The following is a 20,508-nucleotide window of genomic DNA, read 5'->3' as shown; positions in this document are numbered from 1 at the left end:
TGTATGTACTTTCACGGACACAGAATGTTAATGAACCTGTCCATTTCCTCTCATGGCTCCGATCTGGCTCAAGGGCAGCGGGTTTCACACAAAGCTGCCTGTAGCCGGGCTCTGAAGACACATCCCCCCACCGTATTCAAACTCTGCCTTCCTCTCCCCCTTCACTGCTACACTGTGTACGCATCAGAAGCTGAATCCAAGCGGAACCGGAGCACAACAGAGCACTTTTCTGCACCAAGACACCAAACGTAGACACAGCTGCGAAGTACGGCCGTGGCTCCCACAGAGCTCTCCTCCCAGCTTCACGGGCTCAGAGCAGGGAGGAGGGTGGGAAAGAGTACAAGGTGGGGGCCGCACAAGTCCACCGACACTGCCACGGGCTGAAATACTGGCTGAGACTTGAGCCTCTGATGACTTGGCCTCAGAGCTAAGTAAATAATCACACACCTTCCTTTGAAATGTTAGGGGTCAGTGACCAGACATCACTTATAAAAAACCAAGTCCCAAACAGACCCATTCATTCCTTCTTACACCTGTGGAAAGCAGAAGACCACAACTATGTCCCGTGGTTTCCCTGTGTGCTTCGGGAGGTGAAAGCCACGGGGCAGCCGCACATCGTGGTGACTGGTCACTCTGTCTTATTGCCTTCTGCCTGCCACCTGAGGCCACGCATTTGCGATCCAGAACTATACCCACAACTGAGCACAGCTCTCTTCAACTCAGCTAAAACTACCCCTCACGTAATGGCACGCATCTGACAACAGGTTCCATGACAGGACAGGCTGTATCAAAAAGCATTACCCCGAAGACACAGAACACCAAGTGCAACGTGCTTCTCCTGGGGCAGTATGAACTTCACTTCTGGCTTTTTGTTCTTTCTTGCTTCGTCTGTCCTAAAGTACAATGAACTTTGCTGAACCTACATCCCGTGTGTGATGAGATCCTGTTATCAGCAGCTTGACCATTTCGTCCTGGTCCAGGCCACCATCACCTCGTGTGGGCTACTTTAACAGCCTTGCCACCAGTATCCCCTCTCTGGGCCTTGCTGCTTTGTTACTTCCGCTCTACAACACAGCCGGCACATGGATCCCTGTGAAACTGCAAGGATTCCAGCCTCTGCATTTACTATATGGAATCCATAAAATGGGATCTGTAGTTTTCCCACGCTTTAATCAGAGTAAAATGAAAAGCCTGTGGGTGGCTTACAGGACATCCATGATTAGGTCACCAAATCTCTGACTTTATCCTCTCACCTCCTCATTTATGCTCCAGCCCAATCATCACTCCTAAGTTCCCAAACATGCTCCTGCCTCAGAGCCTTTTCGCTGTTTCTAGGCCTTAGAAGGATGCACCTGTGAGTTTCCCAATAAGGCCCACCCAGAGGACACCTCCGCAAAGTGCCATCTCTCCCCTTCCCCTCCTTGACTCCCTCCCCAGCCTGGAACATACAGTTGTGTATGCACGCACAGCACAGAACATCTCCTAACACCCTTCGTGAATTATTTCAAGTTTTACCAAGGCAAAGAGTTTGGTTGGGTTTTATTCACCACTGTATCCCCACTACCATATCATGCCTAGAACAAAACAGGTGCTTAATAAGTATCTGAGGAACGAACAAATGACCTTAATCTTACATCACCTTATGCAGCAAAAGCCAACAGCTCTAGGCAGGCTGACTATTCAGTCTCCTCTGAAAGTTCTGGATTTAGGCCTTTTAAATAGCTCAGATCAGTCGTCCCTCCACTAGGAAGCTCTCCTTGATAATCTCAGCCAACCATGGCTGATTCCCCTCAGGATCCCCCCTCCACTGGATTTCCACTGCTCCATCGCCCCGCAGTACGCAGTGTCTCTATGTCTCGAGGTCTCACTCACCCTCTAACCTCCTTGAGGACTGAGCCTGGGATTCCCACAATGTCTCTCTTTACTGAATGTATTCAATTTCGACACCTAGCCAAATGGCCTGCAGAAGTGCAGACAGCATTTCGCCCACCAGATCAGCTCACAGATCCATTCTCATGGGCATCAAAATTTTTTTTAATCCAAATGGGAATGCTTTAGACAGGGCGCACGGCCCCCAGTTCTCTCCAGGTGGCTCCATTCCCCAATATAACCCACGTCTGAAACCTGCTCTCTCGACTGCTGTATGCTATCCACCTGGCATGGAAGGCTGCTCAGGCGGGCAGGCCCTCTGAGTTACGAACCCAGCACCAGCTCAGCATCCTCATCCGAACTGGAGTCAATACTTCCTATCACATTATTTCTTCAATGGGCTCTATACATCTCATAACTGCCTTCTGCCAAAACCAGCACTTCACAAGAGAGTGTAATAATGGCTTCTGAGTCTAATTACAGCTGTATGCACAGTATCTACAAAAGATTAACATTTATGTCCTTTGTTCTTAATTATTACATACTTTAAGACTCAAGAGAACTGATTTTAAGTCATTAGAGAAAAAAAAGAAAGTTCCTGATTCTTTTTTTTTTTAAAGTAGGCTCTACACAGAGTGTGGAGCCCAACATGGGGCTTGAACTCACAACCCTGACATCAAGACTTGAGCTGAGATCAGAAGTCGGATGCTTAACCAACTGAGCCACCCAGATGCTCCCATATCTGATTCTTAAAAGTCTAAGAATAGATTTTGACATCTATTGCTATATAAATAAAACCAAATGCTTAATTCAAAAAAAAGTATGTACTGGAGCTGGTAGGTAAAGAAGTACACCTGAAAGGGAACAGAGGCAGGGGCGCCTGGGAGGCTCAGTCATTAAGCGTCTGCCTTCAGCTCAGGTCATGATCTCAGGGTCCTGGGATCGAGCCCCGTGTCGGGCTCCCTGCTCAGAGGGGAGTTTGCTTCTCCTTCTGCCTCTGCCCCTCCCCTCACCAGCTCATGCTCTGGTTCTCTCAACTAAAGAAATAAAATCTTTAAAACATAAAAAATAAAGTGAACTGAGGCAATGTGGTGGGCAGAAGAGCAGCAGGTGGTTAGTACAAGGCTCTGCTCGCAGCTGACTTGGACTTTCTAGTCTCAATTTTAAGTTGTAACAGAGGGATGATAAAACCTTGCATATCTCAGGGTCACCTGGGTGGCTAATTAAGCCTTTGCCTTCGGCTCAGGTCATGATCTCAAGGTCTTGGGATCAAGCCCCGCATTGGGCTCCCTGCTCAGGGGGGAGTCTGCTTCTCCCTCTCCAGCTCCCTGTGCTTGTGTTCCCTCTGTCACTGTCTCTCTCTGTCATAAATAAAATCTTCAAAACAAAAACAAAAACAAAAAACCCCTTGCATATCTTAGATTCTCTTGGTTATAAGAAAATGAGAATGGTTTATTTCTTTATAAAGTGTTAGATAAAAACACTAAGCTGAACAAACAGGTTTAGCACTTGGCTCTATCCCTTTTAGACTGTGATCGCAGGTACATAATGTATCCTAGCCAAGCTCCAGTCTCTCTATCCATAAGAGAAGTGAACAAAGATAGGGCCTTATGTGCCCATCCAGCATCACTGTTGGATTCTTGTCCAAGGGATTCAAAGCAATTAGTATTTTCTTGCTAATGGCTTCCTCACAGATTTTGAGGGATTAAATGAGAAAATCCATATAAAGTGGTTTAGCACAGTGACTGGTCCGATAAATGTTTATAAAGCCAACAAAGGCTTACAAATAATGAATTTTAATATATATGTGCCTAAAGAAAGGGAGGTGTGTAAATATTTACCGAACACCTACTATGTGTCAGAGGCATTGTGCCAGGCACATGCCACACTTCTGTCATTTAAGTCCCACAACAGTCCCGTGCTGAAATCACTGGTTTGGAAAGTAGCCAGGGCTTTGCCTGCCCACATGGAAGGACAGGAGAGCAGGGCCCGGTAGAGAAAAAGAGGTTATGCCATCACTGTATACAACATGAATGGGAGACATTTTGAATGTTGCAGGACTCTGGTTCTGAGAGTGAGCCTCTGAGCCGGCCTCCACACTCCCACTTCCTGGTATTTAGCCCTTCTGCCTCCCTGAACCATGTCTAAGCCCAAGCCCGGCCCCAGAACGACAGCTGGCCTGGGTGACTGAGAACACAGCAAAATGAAGGAATGGAGACTGGGAAGTTTAGGTGACAAGCAACAGGGGTGACTTCCATTCTGGGTGCTCATTCACTTTCTTTCTCTTTTTAATCACTCACCCTGGGGGAGCCCTTTCATGAACGGCACCCTGGAAAGGCTGGTGTGGCAGAAGCTTACCTCAGGGGTAAGCTGGGAGCCCTAACCCTGCTGATCCCAGGAAGCCTGCACCCTCGTACAGCCCCACGCTGGAGCCACCCAGCCAGGGTGCCTGGCTCCCAGCTCCCAGAAGCCACGTGAGACCTGGTTTGCTGTTTCCGTCACTAAGGTTTAGTGTGATTTTTCCCACAGCAGTGAATAACACAGCTGTGTTACTGACAGTCAGTGGCTAGGGCTCGGGACTATCCCCCACGGAGGATTTTCCTGCCCAGATGCTGACTGAGAGAAGGCAGGCTGACCACCAAAGGCTCTGAGAAGACTGACCTGATGTGGTGCAGGCGTTCCCAACATTTTGGTTGTGCTGTTTTATTCAGAGACTAGTCCCTAAAATGTTTCATGTGCTCTGATTAGAATTTAACATAACAACAAAAAAAGATTCAAGTAAGAAAACCACAGTGCAGTTCTGTAATTAGAGGTAGTAACTGTTACAAATCCATAGCATGAGGGAAATTCTGAAGGGCCAAGAGAAGTGTAGCCATTACACTCGGCCCCTGGGTGTCTGGGACTCCGGGCGAGAACTGGGGAGGGGCGGAGGACGGTGCTGATCTTCACTGGGGGTTTTAAAGAGTGGGGGGATACGCAGGTTCAACCTCTGAAGAGAAAGTGCCTTAGAGCTGAGGAAAGAGCCCCTTGAGAATCCAGACATGTCCTGTGAGTGCCCAGAGTCCTGCTCATCTCCAGGCTCAGCCATTGGTGCTGCTTTAGGAACGACAGCAGGGTGTCTGGCTGCCAGTGGATACGACCCGATCACCACGGGAATCAACTGCATTATTACCCTGTTACACTGAGCCCACTAAAAACATCCACACATGACAAAAGGGCAGCTTATGATGATAAGATACACACAAAGCCATTCCTCAACTCTCCGGCTCAGCTGGCAGAGGAATTCTCCCTCTCCCCGTCTTCCACGTATGCCTCCTTACTGCTCTCAGAGGAGCACTGAACACACCATGCCATCATTTGTCTACCTGTCTTCCCACTCAACTACAGGGTGGACTTCCCGTTTCCACTTTTCTAACTTCTGACACTGATGCTGGCATACACTCATTCAACAGCCACCGAAATGAGCCCATAATGTGCCAGTTCTGTTTACAAAGACACTCGATCGATTCTGCGCTCAAAGGGGCTATACCCCGGGATGGGAGATGGACATGTGAGCCAGCAATTACAACACACAGTGTAGGTGCTCTGTCAGGCTGCCACGGGCGCAGATGGGATGGGCAGGTCACCCAGAGGGGCAGGGCTGGGGAAAGGGGCCTTGCAGGCAGAGGAGCAGAATCACACAGGTGGCACAGAGAGCAAGGCCAGAGGGCAGCCTACACGGGGCGTGGTATGGCTAGTACCCAGAGGGCAGCTCCCAGGGAAGGAGAGGGCCAGTGGTGGGAGACAAGCTTACAGGTCAGAGAACTGGGGTGGGCTGGGGAAGGGTGTGGGTAGAGAGTTACTGAAGGCCTCACTGTGCTTCAGGGCCAGGATGTCAGCCAAAGTGGCAGAGCTGGTCTCAGGACAAAATGAAAATGGGCTGTTTGTGATAGTTACTGGGCTACTGAGAAATCTGCCAGAGGATGTGACTGGATGTGACCAATAAATAGTTAAAGAAATACAAAAAGGTTCTTAAAATTAGAAGGCCTCTGGGATAATTTAATTTTAAGGTTCTACCACTTAGATACCAGTATCTCACATATAGATAAAACTCAAAATAATAAGAGAGAATAAGTCCTAACTAAATCCTCAAATTTAGTCCACTGCTTAGAAAGTTACCAATTCCCGGGGTACCTGTGTGGCTTAGCTGGTTAAGTGTCTGCCTTTGGCTTGGGTAATGATCTCGGGGTCCTGGGATCTAGCTCCACATCCGGCTCCCTGCTCAGCAGGGAAACTGTTTCTCCCTATCCTTTTGTCCCCACCCCTGCTTGTGTGCTCTCTTAAACAAATAAAATCTTAAAAAAGAAAAAAAAAAAAAAAAAAAACAGAAAAAGAAAGTAAATTATCAATCTCTCTTCTAGTCAACTCATTAAAAAATAATTCTCCAAAAATTACCTTGAATGACCAAATGTTCCCCTGCTTCTAGTTTCTTACTTTTTTTGCTTCCTTCCTCAGTTTTGGCCTTTTTCATAATTCTCTTGATCCTGTTTGGGCCACATCCTTCTCTCACAAGTGTCTGCCCCCAACCACGCTGCTTAGGAGCTCAGCAAGGGCCTAGCCCCGAGCCCCCCCCCCTCACTGTGTAGGGAAGGGGAGGAAGACTGAGAGTCCAAGGTAGACCAGAGGAGGGTTTGGTTAAGAGGGGTCATAGAAACAAGGCTCCTAACTAAAGGGGAGATTAACTCCTACTTTCTGATATTTGTGGTTTTTTGGTTTTGTTTTGTTTTTTAACGATTTATTTATTTGACAGACAGATCACAAGTAGGCAGAGAGGTAGGCAGAGAGAGCGGGGGGGGGGGGGTGTGTGTGCAGGCTCCCTGCTGAGCAGAAAGCCCAATGTGGGGCTTGATCCCAGGACCCTAAGATCATGACCTGAGGCTGAAGGCAGAGGCTTTAACCCACTGAGCCACCCAGGCACCCTTACTTTCTGATATTTGTATTGAAGAAGACAGGAAATCAAGAAAATCCTTGATCAGACAATGGATCTCTATGAATTCTACTTTACTGGTAACAAGTAAGACAGAAAAGAAGTCTTAGATCTAACTTCTGTAGAGAGAAGAATTTTATACCATCATGCATGCATCTGGAAAGCTGAGAGGTGTAAACCTGGAATTTAAATCATTAGTTTTAGAATGAGAACAGAGTTCCTTCTGTTCATCAATGACTGAGAACCCCTTTGAAAGGGCAAAGCAAACAAAGAGAAAGGACCAACAGAGTAGGCTACCACTCATCTAACTTGTGGTTTACGGAAGGTGTCAGCACTTCCTGGTCAGAAAGCCACCAGAACTGTCCCTTTACTTACAGCCTCCTTCTCTCTGTCCATGATAGTTTCCAGCTCCTCAAAATGTCGAAGTTTGATCTCCAACTTCTTCATCTGTGTCTCAACCAGCAGGGCCACCAGAGACTTGATCTTTCTCTCCTCCACGGCAGCCAGGTGCTAAGTGTAAAAGATAATTCCAATTACTTAGGTAAACATTTGTTTAAAATAGAGCAACAAAACGCTGAAGTTGCTATTCAGAGTACGGATTATAGAATGAAGAACGGTATCCTAGATCCCTCCTTTGTATGTCTCTACCAAACATTTACTTCAATTTAAAATAGCTTGCTGAATTTCTGGTCCTTACAGGTATAAATAACTCTTTTAAAAGGTTAAAAAAAACCCAACACCCTCCCACGGTAGACTATTCCTCTCAAAAAGAGCCCACTAGGAAGGGACAGTTTAACCAGGACCCTGATGGCCAAAGAGAAGGACACAAGTAGCCTGGGGTACACCTCCCCATCTGCCACCCACTTACCTTGCACCGTCACCCCTCTATTCCATGCCTCCTCTCACTATCCTTCCCTCCTTAGCAACTGTCCAGGGACAGCTAAGCAGTGGCTTCCCCCCACACCCAACACTCAGATGTAAAGCCTCTGCTTTCTCTCCAGTGAGTGGCACTCGGTGTGGAAAGGAGAGGGTGAACAATATTCCCCACCAAGTCTGAGGACAGGATCTGGACCCAGAGAAACAAATACGGTACAGGACTAGTAGTTACTCTGGATGAATGGGCTACTCTGGACGACGAGACCTATTCACACTTCTTGCCTACTCAGCAGAGCACAGAAGAAGGCACCATATTATACAAAGAAGATGAGGGGCCCGTATTTCACCGTGACTATCTGTATCTGGGCTGGGGTCAATCCCACCCTGGACACTATCCGAGAGCAGCACCAACAAACTCCCAACACTGTTCTGCATTCCCTTTCATTATATCTGCTGAATCTATGTACTCATCTTTCTTCTACCCAAGTGAGAAGTGGCATGGAGCATCTATCTTATTGATCCCTGTTTCATAGAGAATCTAGAAGCAGCTGACATGCAGGAGGCATTTAACATAGGCTTTGGGGAGCTAACTTAATAGACAACACTTAAATGAGAGTCTTATTTACCCTTTTACAGTTAGAAAGAGAAATGTAGTTTTCTATCATAGAGATCCATCTACAGGAAGAGGCAGAAGTCTAAGCAAAAGGTGACAACGAAGAGGTTTTATGAACGAATCTACAGCTGTTCATGAAGTGTTTGCCTCCCTAACAGCACTCTGAGCTACAGATCAATAAAAGATTAAGTAAAGATTACATGATCCTAAGCCTGCTATCATTGTACAGTGTTCCACCATTTGTATTTCTGAGTAAGAAATGTAGCACAACAAAATATCAGAAATTTATAAATAGGCGTCACACGAGAAGCAGGTCTCTCTTCACGTGTTATCGCCTTAACACCAGTAGCCCCTCCTTCGGAGAAGACTCAGGTTATCAGTTCCCAGATCTATTTCTAAGAGAATAGAACCTGTAGAACCTGATGGCTATGGCAGAAAATGGTTCTTATTTTTTTGAGAATTATCCAGGAAGGGGGCGCCTGGGTGGCTCAGTGGGTTAAGCCGCTGCCTTTGGCTCGGGTCATGGTCTCGGGGTCCTGGGATCAAGCCCCGCATCAGGCTCTGCTCCGCAGGGAGCCTGCTTCCCCCATTTCTCTCTGCCTGCTGCTCTGCCTACTTGTGATCTCTCTCTCTCTGTGTCAAATAAATAAATAAAATATTAAAAAAAAAAAAGAGAGAGAATTATCCAGGAAGTTGGGGATATCCCCATGTACTATTACATCAACATGCCAAACTATTTCCTCTCAAAACTGAGGATCAAGAGTTTTCAAATAGAAAGGACCACCAAGCAACAAGAAAATAAAAGTTGAAAAAATACACAACAAGGAACCACTCTGGAAATTTAAGACCATGAAACAGAGTGAAATCCTACAAGTTTCCAGAAAGGCAAACAAATAAAACAGTAGGTTACAAACAAAAATTCAGACTCCATCAGGCTTTTTTCAAAACAAAACTAGGTTTTTTGAAAATAATGGTAAATACCCTCCAAATTCCGAGGGAAAAATGCATTTCAATTTAGAATTTCAAGTACAGCAACTTAAATGAAATGAATGAAGTGTGGGCACAGGATAGATGTATCTGAAATCAAGGACTCAAAAAGTTTATTTCTGGGGCTCCTGGGTGGCTTAGCTGCTTAAGCGCCTCCCTTTGGCTCAGGTCACGATCTAAGGGTCCTGGGATGGAGCCCTGAGTCAGAGTCCCTGCTCAGCAGAGAATGTGCTTCTCCCTCTGCCCTTGTCCCTCCTCCCTGGTAGTGCTTTTCTCGCTCTCTCTCAAATAAATAAAACCTTAAAAAAAAGTTTAATTCCTATACCTGCTTTTGAAGGATATGGTCCAGTTAGTTTAGGGTAAAACAAGAAAAAGGCAAAGACATGAGTGAGATCCATAAGTCACAGACTTAACCTAAGAAAGAAGCCTAAGTCCACAGTGGGTCCAAAAGCAAATAGAAACGAATGAAACAAGACTGGCAAGTTGTTGATAACCAAAGCTGGTGGTGGATACACAGAGAGTCATTATACTATTCTATTTCTATATATATTCTAATAGTTCTATAGTAAAGTTTAAGAAGGGGTGGTGGGTGGGTTAATGGCTGGTGCCATGACAACTGGATATTCAAAGGCAAAACAATGAATTTGGACCCTATCTCAGATCATGTACAAAAAATTAACTCAGTAGGTCAAAGACCTAAAGGTTAAGAGCTAACATTAAAACATTCTGAGAAAAGGAATACCTTGGTGGCTCAGCTGGTTAAGCATCTGACTCCTGGTTTCGCCTTACGTCATGATCTCAGGGTTGTGAGATTGAGCCCTGTACTGGGGCTCTATGCTAAGCATCGAACCTGCTTAAGGTTCATTCTCTCCCTCTGCCCTTCCCACAGGACACACACACACACACGCGCGCGCGCGCACACACACACACACACACACACACACACACACACATCTGAGAAGAAAAAACAGGAGTAAATCTAAATGATCTTGGGGGTGAAGTAAAAGATTTCTTAGATGTGACACCACAAGCCTAAGAGCCAAAGGGAAGATTGAGGGGTTGGACTTCAACAAAATTAAAAACATCTCTGCTTCAAAAGACCCCATCAGGAAGGTGAAAAGACAGTTCATAGACTGTGAGAAAATATTTGCAAATCCTACGTGTGATGAGAGATTTGTGTCCAGTTTATAACAAAGAACTCTTGTAACTTGTGCCTGCGGATGAAGGGATACTGGCGGAGACGTAGGGGACTTCAAATACAAGTCTGTCACCATCTCAGACACTTGGGGAATTCTGAAGATGCAGAGGTTGGACACTAAGGAATCAGGTTCAAGGAAAGAAATTCCTGCAAACTCCCCTTCTGAAGTGATAAAGACTCCTTCACAACCCCACCGTAAGTTCTGCAAAGTCACAGCTAATGATCAGGGGTGGTTCTGGAGGAAGAGGCCCAAACTGCCATCTAGCTTCACCTCAACCCCCGCCCGTTCTCAGGTCTGTGAACACCACAGAGGAAGACTGAATCGTATACACAGACGACATCACCACCTGGGTGGGGCATCTTTATGTATATATAAAATACTTTTTCCTTTTTATTCAGAGAATCTAAATTTTTATACATATCTGGCATTCAATCAAACAGCAGATTCACAGATGGCATAGACATTGGACTTAGCAAGCAAGAACATTAAAATATGTTAAGATCACTCACTATGTGTAAGAAAATGTAGGAAAATATGGATAAGAAGAGAATTTCGATATATTTAGAATTTATACAAGAACCAATATACACCTGATTGAAATTATGATTAAAATACATGATAACTTCCACATTGAGATACCGCCTTACACCAGTTAGAATGGCCAAAATCAACAGGACAGGAAACAGCAAGTGTTGGCGAGGATGTGGAGAAAGGGGAACCCTCTTACACTGTTAGTGGGAATGCAAGTTGGTGCAGCCACTTTGGAAAACAGTGTGGAGATTCCTCAAAAAATTAAAAGTAGAGCTACCCTATGGCCCTGCAATTGCACTACTGGGTATTTACTCCAAAGGTACAGATGTAGTGAAAAGAAGGGCCACATGTACCCCAACGTTCATAGCAGCAATATCCATAATCGCCAAACTGTGGAAAGAACCAAGATGTCCTTCAACAGATGAATGGATAAAGAAGATATGGTCCATATATACTATGGAGTATTATGCCTCCATCAGAAAGGATGAATACCCAACTTTTGTATCAACATAGATGGGACTGGAGAAGATTATGCTGAGTGAAGAAAGTCAAGCAGAGAAAGTCAATTATCATATGGTTTCACTTACTTGTGGAGCATAAGGAATAACACAGAGGACAATATGAGAAGGAAAGAAAAAGTAAACTGGGGTAAACTGGAAGGGGAGACAAAGCATGAGAGACTGTGAACTCTGAGAAACAAACAGGGCTTTGGAGGGGAAGGAGGTGGGGGGATGGGTGAGCCTGGTGGAGGGTATTAAGGAGGGCACGTATTGCATGGAGCACTGGGTGTGCTGCATAAACAGTGACTCTTGGAACACTGAAAAAAATAAAACTAAGATGTTAAAAAAAACACATGATAACTGAAATAGTAACTCAAAGATTAGGTTTAAAAGTGGAAGATTTGTCTAATGAACTGAAAGATAGGTCAACAGAAAATATTCAAACTGTATGAGAAAAAGAATGAAAACAAAAGAAAACAAAACCCTAAAACCAAGCATAAGAGACATGAGAAACAGGCAAAAGGCCTACCATTTCTGTAGATGGGCTCACAGGAGAGGACAGAAAATGTGGCAGAAGCAACCAGAGGACACTTGAAGAACACAAGTTTGACCTGGGAAAGTCCACTTATGGAGAAAAGGAAGTCTTTTCTCTTCCTTACAACTTTCTTAACATTTTTTCTCTAGCCTATTTTAAAAAGACAGTATATGATATATATAATATAAAACACGTGTGTTAACTGCTTGTTATTGTTAAGTCTTCTGGTCAACAGTAGGCTATCAGCTCAGTTTTTTGGGAAGCAAAATCACTCGCTGGTTTTCAACTGTGAGGAGGGTTGGTGCCTCTAACCTTCACGCTGTTCAAGTGTCAACTGTATTCAACAAGGTAATGGGTGACAACTTCCCAAAACAGATGAAACAGATAAACATACAGATTCAAGCTTAGCAAACCCCAAGGACAGAAAATGCAACAACAAAAATCGTATCAAGGTACACTACAGAGTACCCAAACCAAAAAGATAATCTGAAAAGTATGAAAAAAAGGGGGTGGGGGCACAGCATTTTCAATCACCTCCAAAGGCACAACAATGAGGATAACAGCTGGTTTACTAATAGCTACGGCAGATAATGGAATAGGTTTTTTTTACATATTGAAAGAAAATAACCGCCAATCTTGAAGTCTATACCTACTGAAAATACACTTTAAAAAGGAAGGTGAAATCAAGACCTTTTAAGAGAAACAACAGAGAAATCATTGCCAGTAGGCCTGCATAGAAAGAAGTTCTCAAGAGTTCTTAGAACTGGAGGAAAGTAACCTATTTCATCAAAGAAAACACTGCAGTGTAGAAATGAAGTGAGAAACAGTGGACGGTGGAAAGCACTAAAGTTCTCCCGTTACTGAAGAAGTATAAGAACACTTTGGATTAAACTGCAACAACTCAAGGATGCATCCTAAAATCACTAGAAACAACACTGAAAGCCTAACAAAAGTCTATGGAATTAACAAGATCATAGAGGAGAAAACAGAATAAAAAATACCAGACTAATTAAAATTAAGATGTTACCACTGGAGGTGAGTGGTCCACAGGATTGCTCCATGATATCAAGTTCTGTGACTTCTGTGAACTATAGTTATTTATTTTTTTAAAAGATTTTATTTATTTGAGAGAGAGAGAGCGCGAGTGCACAAGCATGGGGGAGGAACAGAGGGAGAGGGAGAATCAGACTCCCCACTAAAGCAGGAAGCCCTATGTGGGGCTCCATCCCAGGACCCTGGGATCATAACCTGAGCAGAAGTCAGATGCTTAACCAACTGAGCCAGGTGCCCCAAACCATAGTTATTTTCAAACAAAAGTGGGAAGGGAAAAAAAAAAGCCTGTTCAAGGCTACACAATTATCTCATGGCAGAAAAGGGATTAAAAACCTGGTTAAAGACTCTTCAACGTGACACACACAGTCTGAGGGAGGAGAGGTACTGAACAGTGGCTGTCTAAGCAAACGTTATTTGCTACTTTATGCATTAAGTGTGGTTTCATTATGCTGAGAATTTAAACTGGAGCAGTGTTAGCCCTTGCTCAAATATACTTTTAATAATTTCCTGTGTACTCGCCTTGCTCCTTTTACACTAAGAGTTTTCTGCCACTCCAATTCCCGTGAATTACTTCTCTCCTGATGTGCTGCGTCGCATGCAGGTTAATAAAAGGCAAGAAAGGGCAGGCCAGGGTGCTTACTGCCTGTACATGAATACCTTGGACATAATGGAGGTTCAGTTCCAGACCATCCAATAAAGCAGGTATCAAAACAAAAAACCAAGTCAAATCAATTTTTTGGTTTCCCCAGTGCATAGAAAAGTTGTTTACACTACCGTGTAAAATCTATTAAGTATGCAAGAGCATTATGCCTCAAAAAAATGTATATACCTAGGGGCGCCTGGGTGGCTCAGTGGGTTAAAGCCTCTGCCTTCAGCTCAGGTCATGATCCCAGAGTCCTGGGATCGAGCCCCGCATCAGGCTCTCTGCTCAGCGGGGAGCCTGCTTCCTCCTCTCTCTTGGCCTGCCTCTCTGCCTACTTGTGATCTCTCCTTGTCAAATGAATAAATAAAATCTTAAAAAAAAAAAGTATATACCTCAATTAGAAAATACTTTGTGGCTAAAAAAATACTAACCACCATCTGAGCTTTCAGCAAATGTTAATCACTGATCACAAGTCACTGTAAGAAATTCAATAATGAATAAGTTTGAAATACTGCAGAAATCACCAAAATGGGATACACAGATGCAAAGTAAGCAAATACTACTAGAAAAATGGCACTGACAGACTTGGTTAACTCACGATTGCCACTAACTTTCAATCTGTAAAAGATGGCAGAATGTGTGACACAAATAAAACGAGGTGTGTCTGCGTGACCACCGCCTAGAAGTTAGCCTGCCCGTCTGTGACTGTTTCCGCAGCTGTGACATGGGGAAACAGCTGCACCCACATCAGGGTGGAAGTGAGGACACATACAATGTACGGACAACAGAGACCGGACTCGTACTTATGAGCTAATAACACTGCTGACCCCGGGGAGCCCATTCTGTGGGAAGACCCTCATCTACCGGCACTGGACCACTTCAGTCTGTCCTTGAAAACTTGGCATGAGGCATCACTTCCCCCCGGCAGCTTCCCTGCACCATGGCTCCCATGGCCTCCATGACAATACTCACTGTGCTGTTTTTTATCTTTTCACCTGACTTGGACTACCAAGGTCAAGGCCTGGGAAAGCCCCATGTTTCGCATGCTTGGCAATTTAAGAAAGGGAGGCAACTAGGACATGAGTGGAGAGTAAAGAAAACAGGGACAAGAGGCAGTCTTTATCAAAAGCCTAGAATTCAATTTTGGAAGTTTATAGTTTTCCAGGAATGAAAAAATAAAAAAAATTTTAAAAAAGAATATATTCAAATTTGTAAAAAGGAGAAATGAAATGCTCCTTGCATCTAAATGATACTAATGATTGGCTATATAGGAAATCAAAAGAGAGCTACTTAAATTTAACCTTACCCTAGAAAGAACTCTAATTCTAGCCACCAGACTCAATCAGCCATTAAGAATGCCAGGTGATGTGCAGAGAAAGATGCTTAGCCCCTAAAAGTGATTCATGCTTGCTCTTTCTGGAAACAGCCTTCCACTGGGACAAATCAAAGCCAAGAGCTGCTACTGAGGATACTATCTACATGAGCCAAAGATCACCGAGGTTCACTTTTATTTTTTGATTGTGATTCGAAAAGGTACTTAGCCAATGTTGCAGGACGTTCTGTATAAGACAGCAAACAATAATAATGGGGGGAAACTGGGTATTGTACATGAATGGACTTCTGAAGGATCTCTGGTATTAATTTTCTTTTTCTTCCCCTGTATAAGTTTTAATGGAGGGTTAGCAATAAAACAATTTTTCTGAGACCACCCCCCCCAAAAAAAATAAAAGCTTAGAATTTAGCTGTGCTCAAGGTTAGAAAAACCACCAGAAATCTCTACAACTGAACATGGGTGTTTTGTGGAGTGGAAATGCAAAACCCGTGGCCTTCAAACTGAAGAAACAAATCTGAGTGAAAGACTTAGGGAAAGAAAACACAAAAACCTCAATCTCTAACTTATGGCAACTTGTTTACTACTAAAGACTTACAGAACTATTCAGTCTGACCTCTACCTAAAGAAAAAATATTAATAGGTGTCAAAATTACCCCATATCAGAGTAAGTAAGACTGTCTGCTGGCAAGCTTGATGACATTTGGATTTTGAATGGAAACACGAAGAAAGAATTAATGTTCCACATCAAATTTGGCTTTTTCATATTTCGGGTCTTAATAATGTTTATTTATATGTCAGTTCTGATTTTCTTTATACAATTATTAAAACCAAATCACTGCACCTTTTCCCTGTTCCATCATGCAATCCTCACTTGTAACATGAGAAATGTAATAGTAGGTTTTGCGGAAAGTAATGGCCTGGTCCTTTGCATTGCCTCACCTTCTGAACTTTGTGACTGCATCCTAATGGATGTGGTAACAGGCCATTTCCCGATCTCCCGAATTTCTAGATCCAGGGGAAGAGCCTCCTTTTTGATTTAACTTCTGTGACTATCCTTATTTTTAGTGGTACAAGCTTTTGCACCTGGGAGAAGGCAAGAACATAGTATCCTTCATGGAACAGCACACGTCCTGCTACCAAGACTCTAAGAAATTATGCTACTTTACAGATTTGGTGACATACGAGTACTGAGTCAATCCAGTAGAAGTCACAAAGGCTTATTAGGAAATTACAGGAAATTACAAAGCCTTCACAGGGCCTTGAAGTTATTAGACAAATGTTATGAAGCACTGGACAAAAGTTGCTAATGGATCCAAATACTTGTGTCTGCCTTAAAAAAAAAAAAAAAATCTGAGAAGGCAAAAGAGTTAATTCTTGAAATGCATTACTGGAGTAGGGGGGAAAACTGGGGCTTATTAAGCACTTAGGACATTCTAAGACATCACGCTGTATTTTCATGCTACCTCTTTTACTTCTAATAATAACCTGCTGGAAAAGGAATTTTTATATACAGAAAGAAACTGAAGATTGGAAAAGTCAATGATCTCGCCAAGGGTCACAGTCAACTGGGAACTGAACTACATTCTGAACAGCGCCTAGAAACAAAACCGGCCAGTACGAAAGGTGACGCAGGAAGATGAGGAGTTAACTGTATTAGATGTCTCCTTCTTTCCTCTGTCCTTTATTTTTTGGTTCTTCAAAATTAGAAACTTAAGTTACAGGCATACTAAGAAAACAAAAAACAAAAACAAAAAAGGGTACTTTTGTTTTGAGCTGGCTGTTGGGTTTTTCATTGTAAAATGTTTGAAAACATTGTCATTAGAATGGAGAATTTTACCAGATTATGTCTCTGCATTTGTTGAACCAGGCAGACTCCCAGTCTGCAGATCTGGATTGTGGTCTTGGTTCTACAACTAGTCACCTAACTTTGGGCTTCTCATTAACTTCTGTGGGTTTGTTTCCACATCTGTGAGATGGAAGAGTTCAAGAAACTCAAAAATCACCCATGACATTACAGAGGAGACATCTTTGTTGTCAGGGATTAAATATCAAAGCAGTAATCCATCTATAACAGAACTTGTGTAAAAATCAAATACACAAACGTAGAAGAACATTATGTAGTGCATGTATAAGAGTTTCATTCCAATATACATTATATGGAACTGTATATAATCCCTAATTAGACCTCACTTGATACTGACTCCTTAAGGTCTTTGTTTCAGCATTTTATACACGTTGTTTAGTTTATTTTTTTTTTCCTTCACAACTAACTGTATATCCTAATAGCTCAACCAAAACATGAGTTTCAAGATTAGTGGACTGTGAGTTCCCAAGAGGCAGGCACTTTCCATCTCTCTTTGGTACCAAATAAACCCACCGCTGTGGTAGGGTACAGCACGTAACGGACACTCAGATACTGGTTTAATGAATAATCAAAATACGGCACTTCTCAGCTTACAGAATGCTTTTTTTTTTTTTAAGGTTTTTTTTTTTTTTTTAAGATTTTTTATTTATTTATTTGACAGAGAGATCACAAGCAGGCAGAGAGGCAGGCAGAGAGAGGGGAAGGGAAGCAGGCTCCCTGCTGTGCAGACAGCCCGATGCGGGGCTCGATCCCAGGACCCTGGGATCATGACCTGAGCCGAAGGCAGCGGCTTAACCCACTGAGCCACCCAGGCGCCCCCAGAATGCTTTTTAAATATTTTAAAATATTCTTGCAGGGGCGCCTGGGTGGCTCAGTGGGTTAAGCCGCTGCCTTCGGCTCAGGTCATGATCCCAGGTCCTGGGTTCGAGCCCCGCGTCGGGCTTTCTGCTCAGCAGGGAGCCTGCTTCCTCCTCTCTCTCTGCCTGCCTCTCTGCTTACTTGTGATTTCTCTCTGTCAAATAAATAAATAAAATCTTTAAAAAAAAAAATAAAAAAAAAATAAAATATTCTTGTAAGAATAATCTTGTCAAGGCAGATCAGAAAGGACTTCTGATTCACACAAAAATGATAAAGGCTCAGAAAATTTATTTTAGTTGCCTCAGGTTAAGAGACGAGTAAATGACGGAGCCAGAATTAAAAATTTAAATTCGAAACCCTATGGCCTTTTATAGTTATCTACAAATGTCTATTTAGAACTGGTATTTTAGTGGATACTTTCCCACGGAATTCTCAGAAGGGATTTATTGTAGATTAAAGATGGCCACAAAGTCACTGGCCTTCTTTCCATGGAGAAGCAGGTCTATAATCTCTCTTCTGGAATCAAGGCAGGCTGCTCTCTAATTGTCCTGCCCAAGAGAAAACAGTGGTGCCATTTTCTATCTCCCCGCTTGGGAACTTTATGTCCTGTCCCTTAGAATGCTCCTTCTGGGAGTCCTCAGCTGCCACATAAGTATGATCAACCTGCTCCAAAGACCACAGGGAGAGACTGAGACTGTCTGAAGAGGGAACAGGGTCCAGCCACCCTTGCCAAAGATTAGGACTGTCTCAGACCCTCCAGATGAACCTACCCATGAAGGTGAGGGTCACTACAATTCAACTAATAACCCTGTGGATACCATGAGATACAGTAACATGGCTGTTTGGTTTCTTTTTTCTAACTAGTAAGTCTTGCTCTGGGAAGAGAAAGCCGGTATCTGGAAATGGGGTGCTGTTTTATCAAAAACCTTCAGTGTGGCTTTGGATCATGCAGTGGGCACAGGCTGAAAAGGACCTTAAGAAAACCACTGGTGAGAGCTTTAAGACAGAGAGGGAAAGGTTAGTGGAGGTTGGAGAGAAGTCATTCTTGATTATGTAACAGCACCAAAGTTGGGAAACATCTTCACTTCTAGTGATGTGGACAGTAGAAAGGATCATTAATGAACTTGTGGATCTGGCTGGAGTGATTTCCAGGCAAAATGAACATACTTTAGGTATCTTACTACAAGCGGCCAGAAAAGAAAGGAACCAAAAAAGGACCTACTCAGTTTCCAGACCATCATTATTGGAATCAGAAATCTAAAAGACAACTGAGAGCAAACAGAACAGGATTTGAAAAAAGAATGGTTTCTCATCTCTACTTGCTACCAGCAAGGATTTGAAACTAGAAAATGGCTTCAGAACAAAGATAAAATCCAGAGTACAACCAGCTGATCATGACCCCAGAGTAAATAGCTCAAGGTATGGCTGTAAGAGCTTCCGAACCAAGTGCATGGTAGGATTTTGAAGAATCGTAAGGGTATGCCTGCTTCTTAGACACTCTCTACTAGATGGGAGGACCTCCAAGTATCTTTTATTTTTTTAAAGATTTTATTTATTTATTTGGCAAACAGAGATCCCAAGTGGGCAAAAAGGCAGGCAGAGAGAGAGAGAGATGAGGAAGCAGGCTCCCTGCTGAGCAAAGAGCTGGATGTGGGGCTCTATCCCAGGACCCTGGGATCATGACCCGAGCTGAAGGCAGAGAGGCTTTAACCCACTGAGCCACCCAGGCGCCCCACCTCCAAGTATCTTTAAGAACATGTCTCCTATATTCTATATTACTATTAACTATACAATTTTTTTTAAAGGATTTTATTTTTATTTATTTGTCAGAGAGAGAGAGAGTGTGCGGGTGTGCACAGGCACGCAGAGTGGCAGGCAGAGGGAGAAGCAGGCTCCCTGCGGAGCAGGGAACCTGATGTGGGACTCGATCCCAGGACACTGGGATCATGACTTGAGCTGAAGGCAGCGCTTAACTGACCCAGGCGTCCCTATATTACCATTAACTAATGTTTTCATTAAAATTTGGAGTTTTCAATCAGCCATGATTTCCGCCCTCCCCTCCCCAACCTATGCTTTCCTTCTGGGACTCTTACTGTAGGTCAAGAAAGCCCCTTGGCAGCAAAACTGGGCTGCTTTTTTAGTGGAAAAGGAAAATGACTCAGAAGGCAGAATCCAAAGCCCAGAGGGCCAAGTCAAAAGCTACAGAGAATAAGTCACAAAGGGCAGGACAGGACCCTGGTGAAGAAAGACCCTGGAAATGTGCACCTAACTAGATTTCAAAGTTGCTATGAACCACAAGTACACTCTTGGTGCCTCACATTTTCACCCTTCCTGAATGTGAGCAGTTTTTCTCCACGAGTCTTACCATTGTTATGTCAGTCCTCAAGTTCTTCCAACTGGGAAGACCAACATCTAAGGTGCTGTACCACAAATGTTTTTGTGGTACAAACATTTTGTGGTACAAACATTTGGGAAAACGTTCACCATTTTCACAAAAGGTGAAAGACCATTCCTAAGGAGCTTCATCTGTACCAGGACTTATTTAGAGAAGATCTCAGACTCCCAGCCTTAGCCTGTTATCATAAACATTAGACAATGGAAAGTCTACTTTTTAACTAGGAGTGCCTTTCTCTTCACATAACGGCTTTATGGAACTTAAGAATGATGAAGTCTGGGAGTGT

At 43.5% G+C, this 20,508-nt stretch overlaps 1 protein-coding gene across 3 annotated transcripts in view; it reads right to left on the bottom strand.

Moving 5' to 3' along the window:
* The window catches only part of SMARCC1 (SWI/SNF related, matrix associated, actin dependent regulator of chromatin subfamily c member 1), a 176,743-nt gene that overhangs the window by 22,543 nt on the left and 133,692 nt on the right, over positions 1–20,508 (bottom strand). For all 3 annotated transcript variants that reach the window (XM_047695163.1, XM_047695168.1, XM_047695176.1), the window contains exon 25: positions 7,211–7,345. In XM_047695163.1, coding sequence (XP_047551119.1) covers positions 7,211–7,345 — 135 coding nt within the window. The remainder of the gene's footprint in view (positions 1–7,210; positions 7,346–20,508) is intronic.

This window comes from Lutra lutra, chromosome 1 (genome assembly GCF_902655055.1).
Source record: "Lutra lutra chromosome 1, mLutLut1.2, whole genome shotgun sequence".
Classification (NCBI taxonomy): Eukaryota; Metazoa; Chordata; class Mammalia; order Carnivora; family Mustelidae; genus Lutra; species Lutra lutra.
This window is presented reverse-complemented; position numbering and strand designations above follow the sequence as displayed.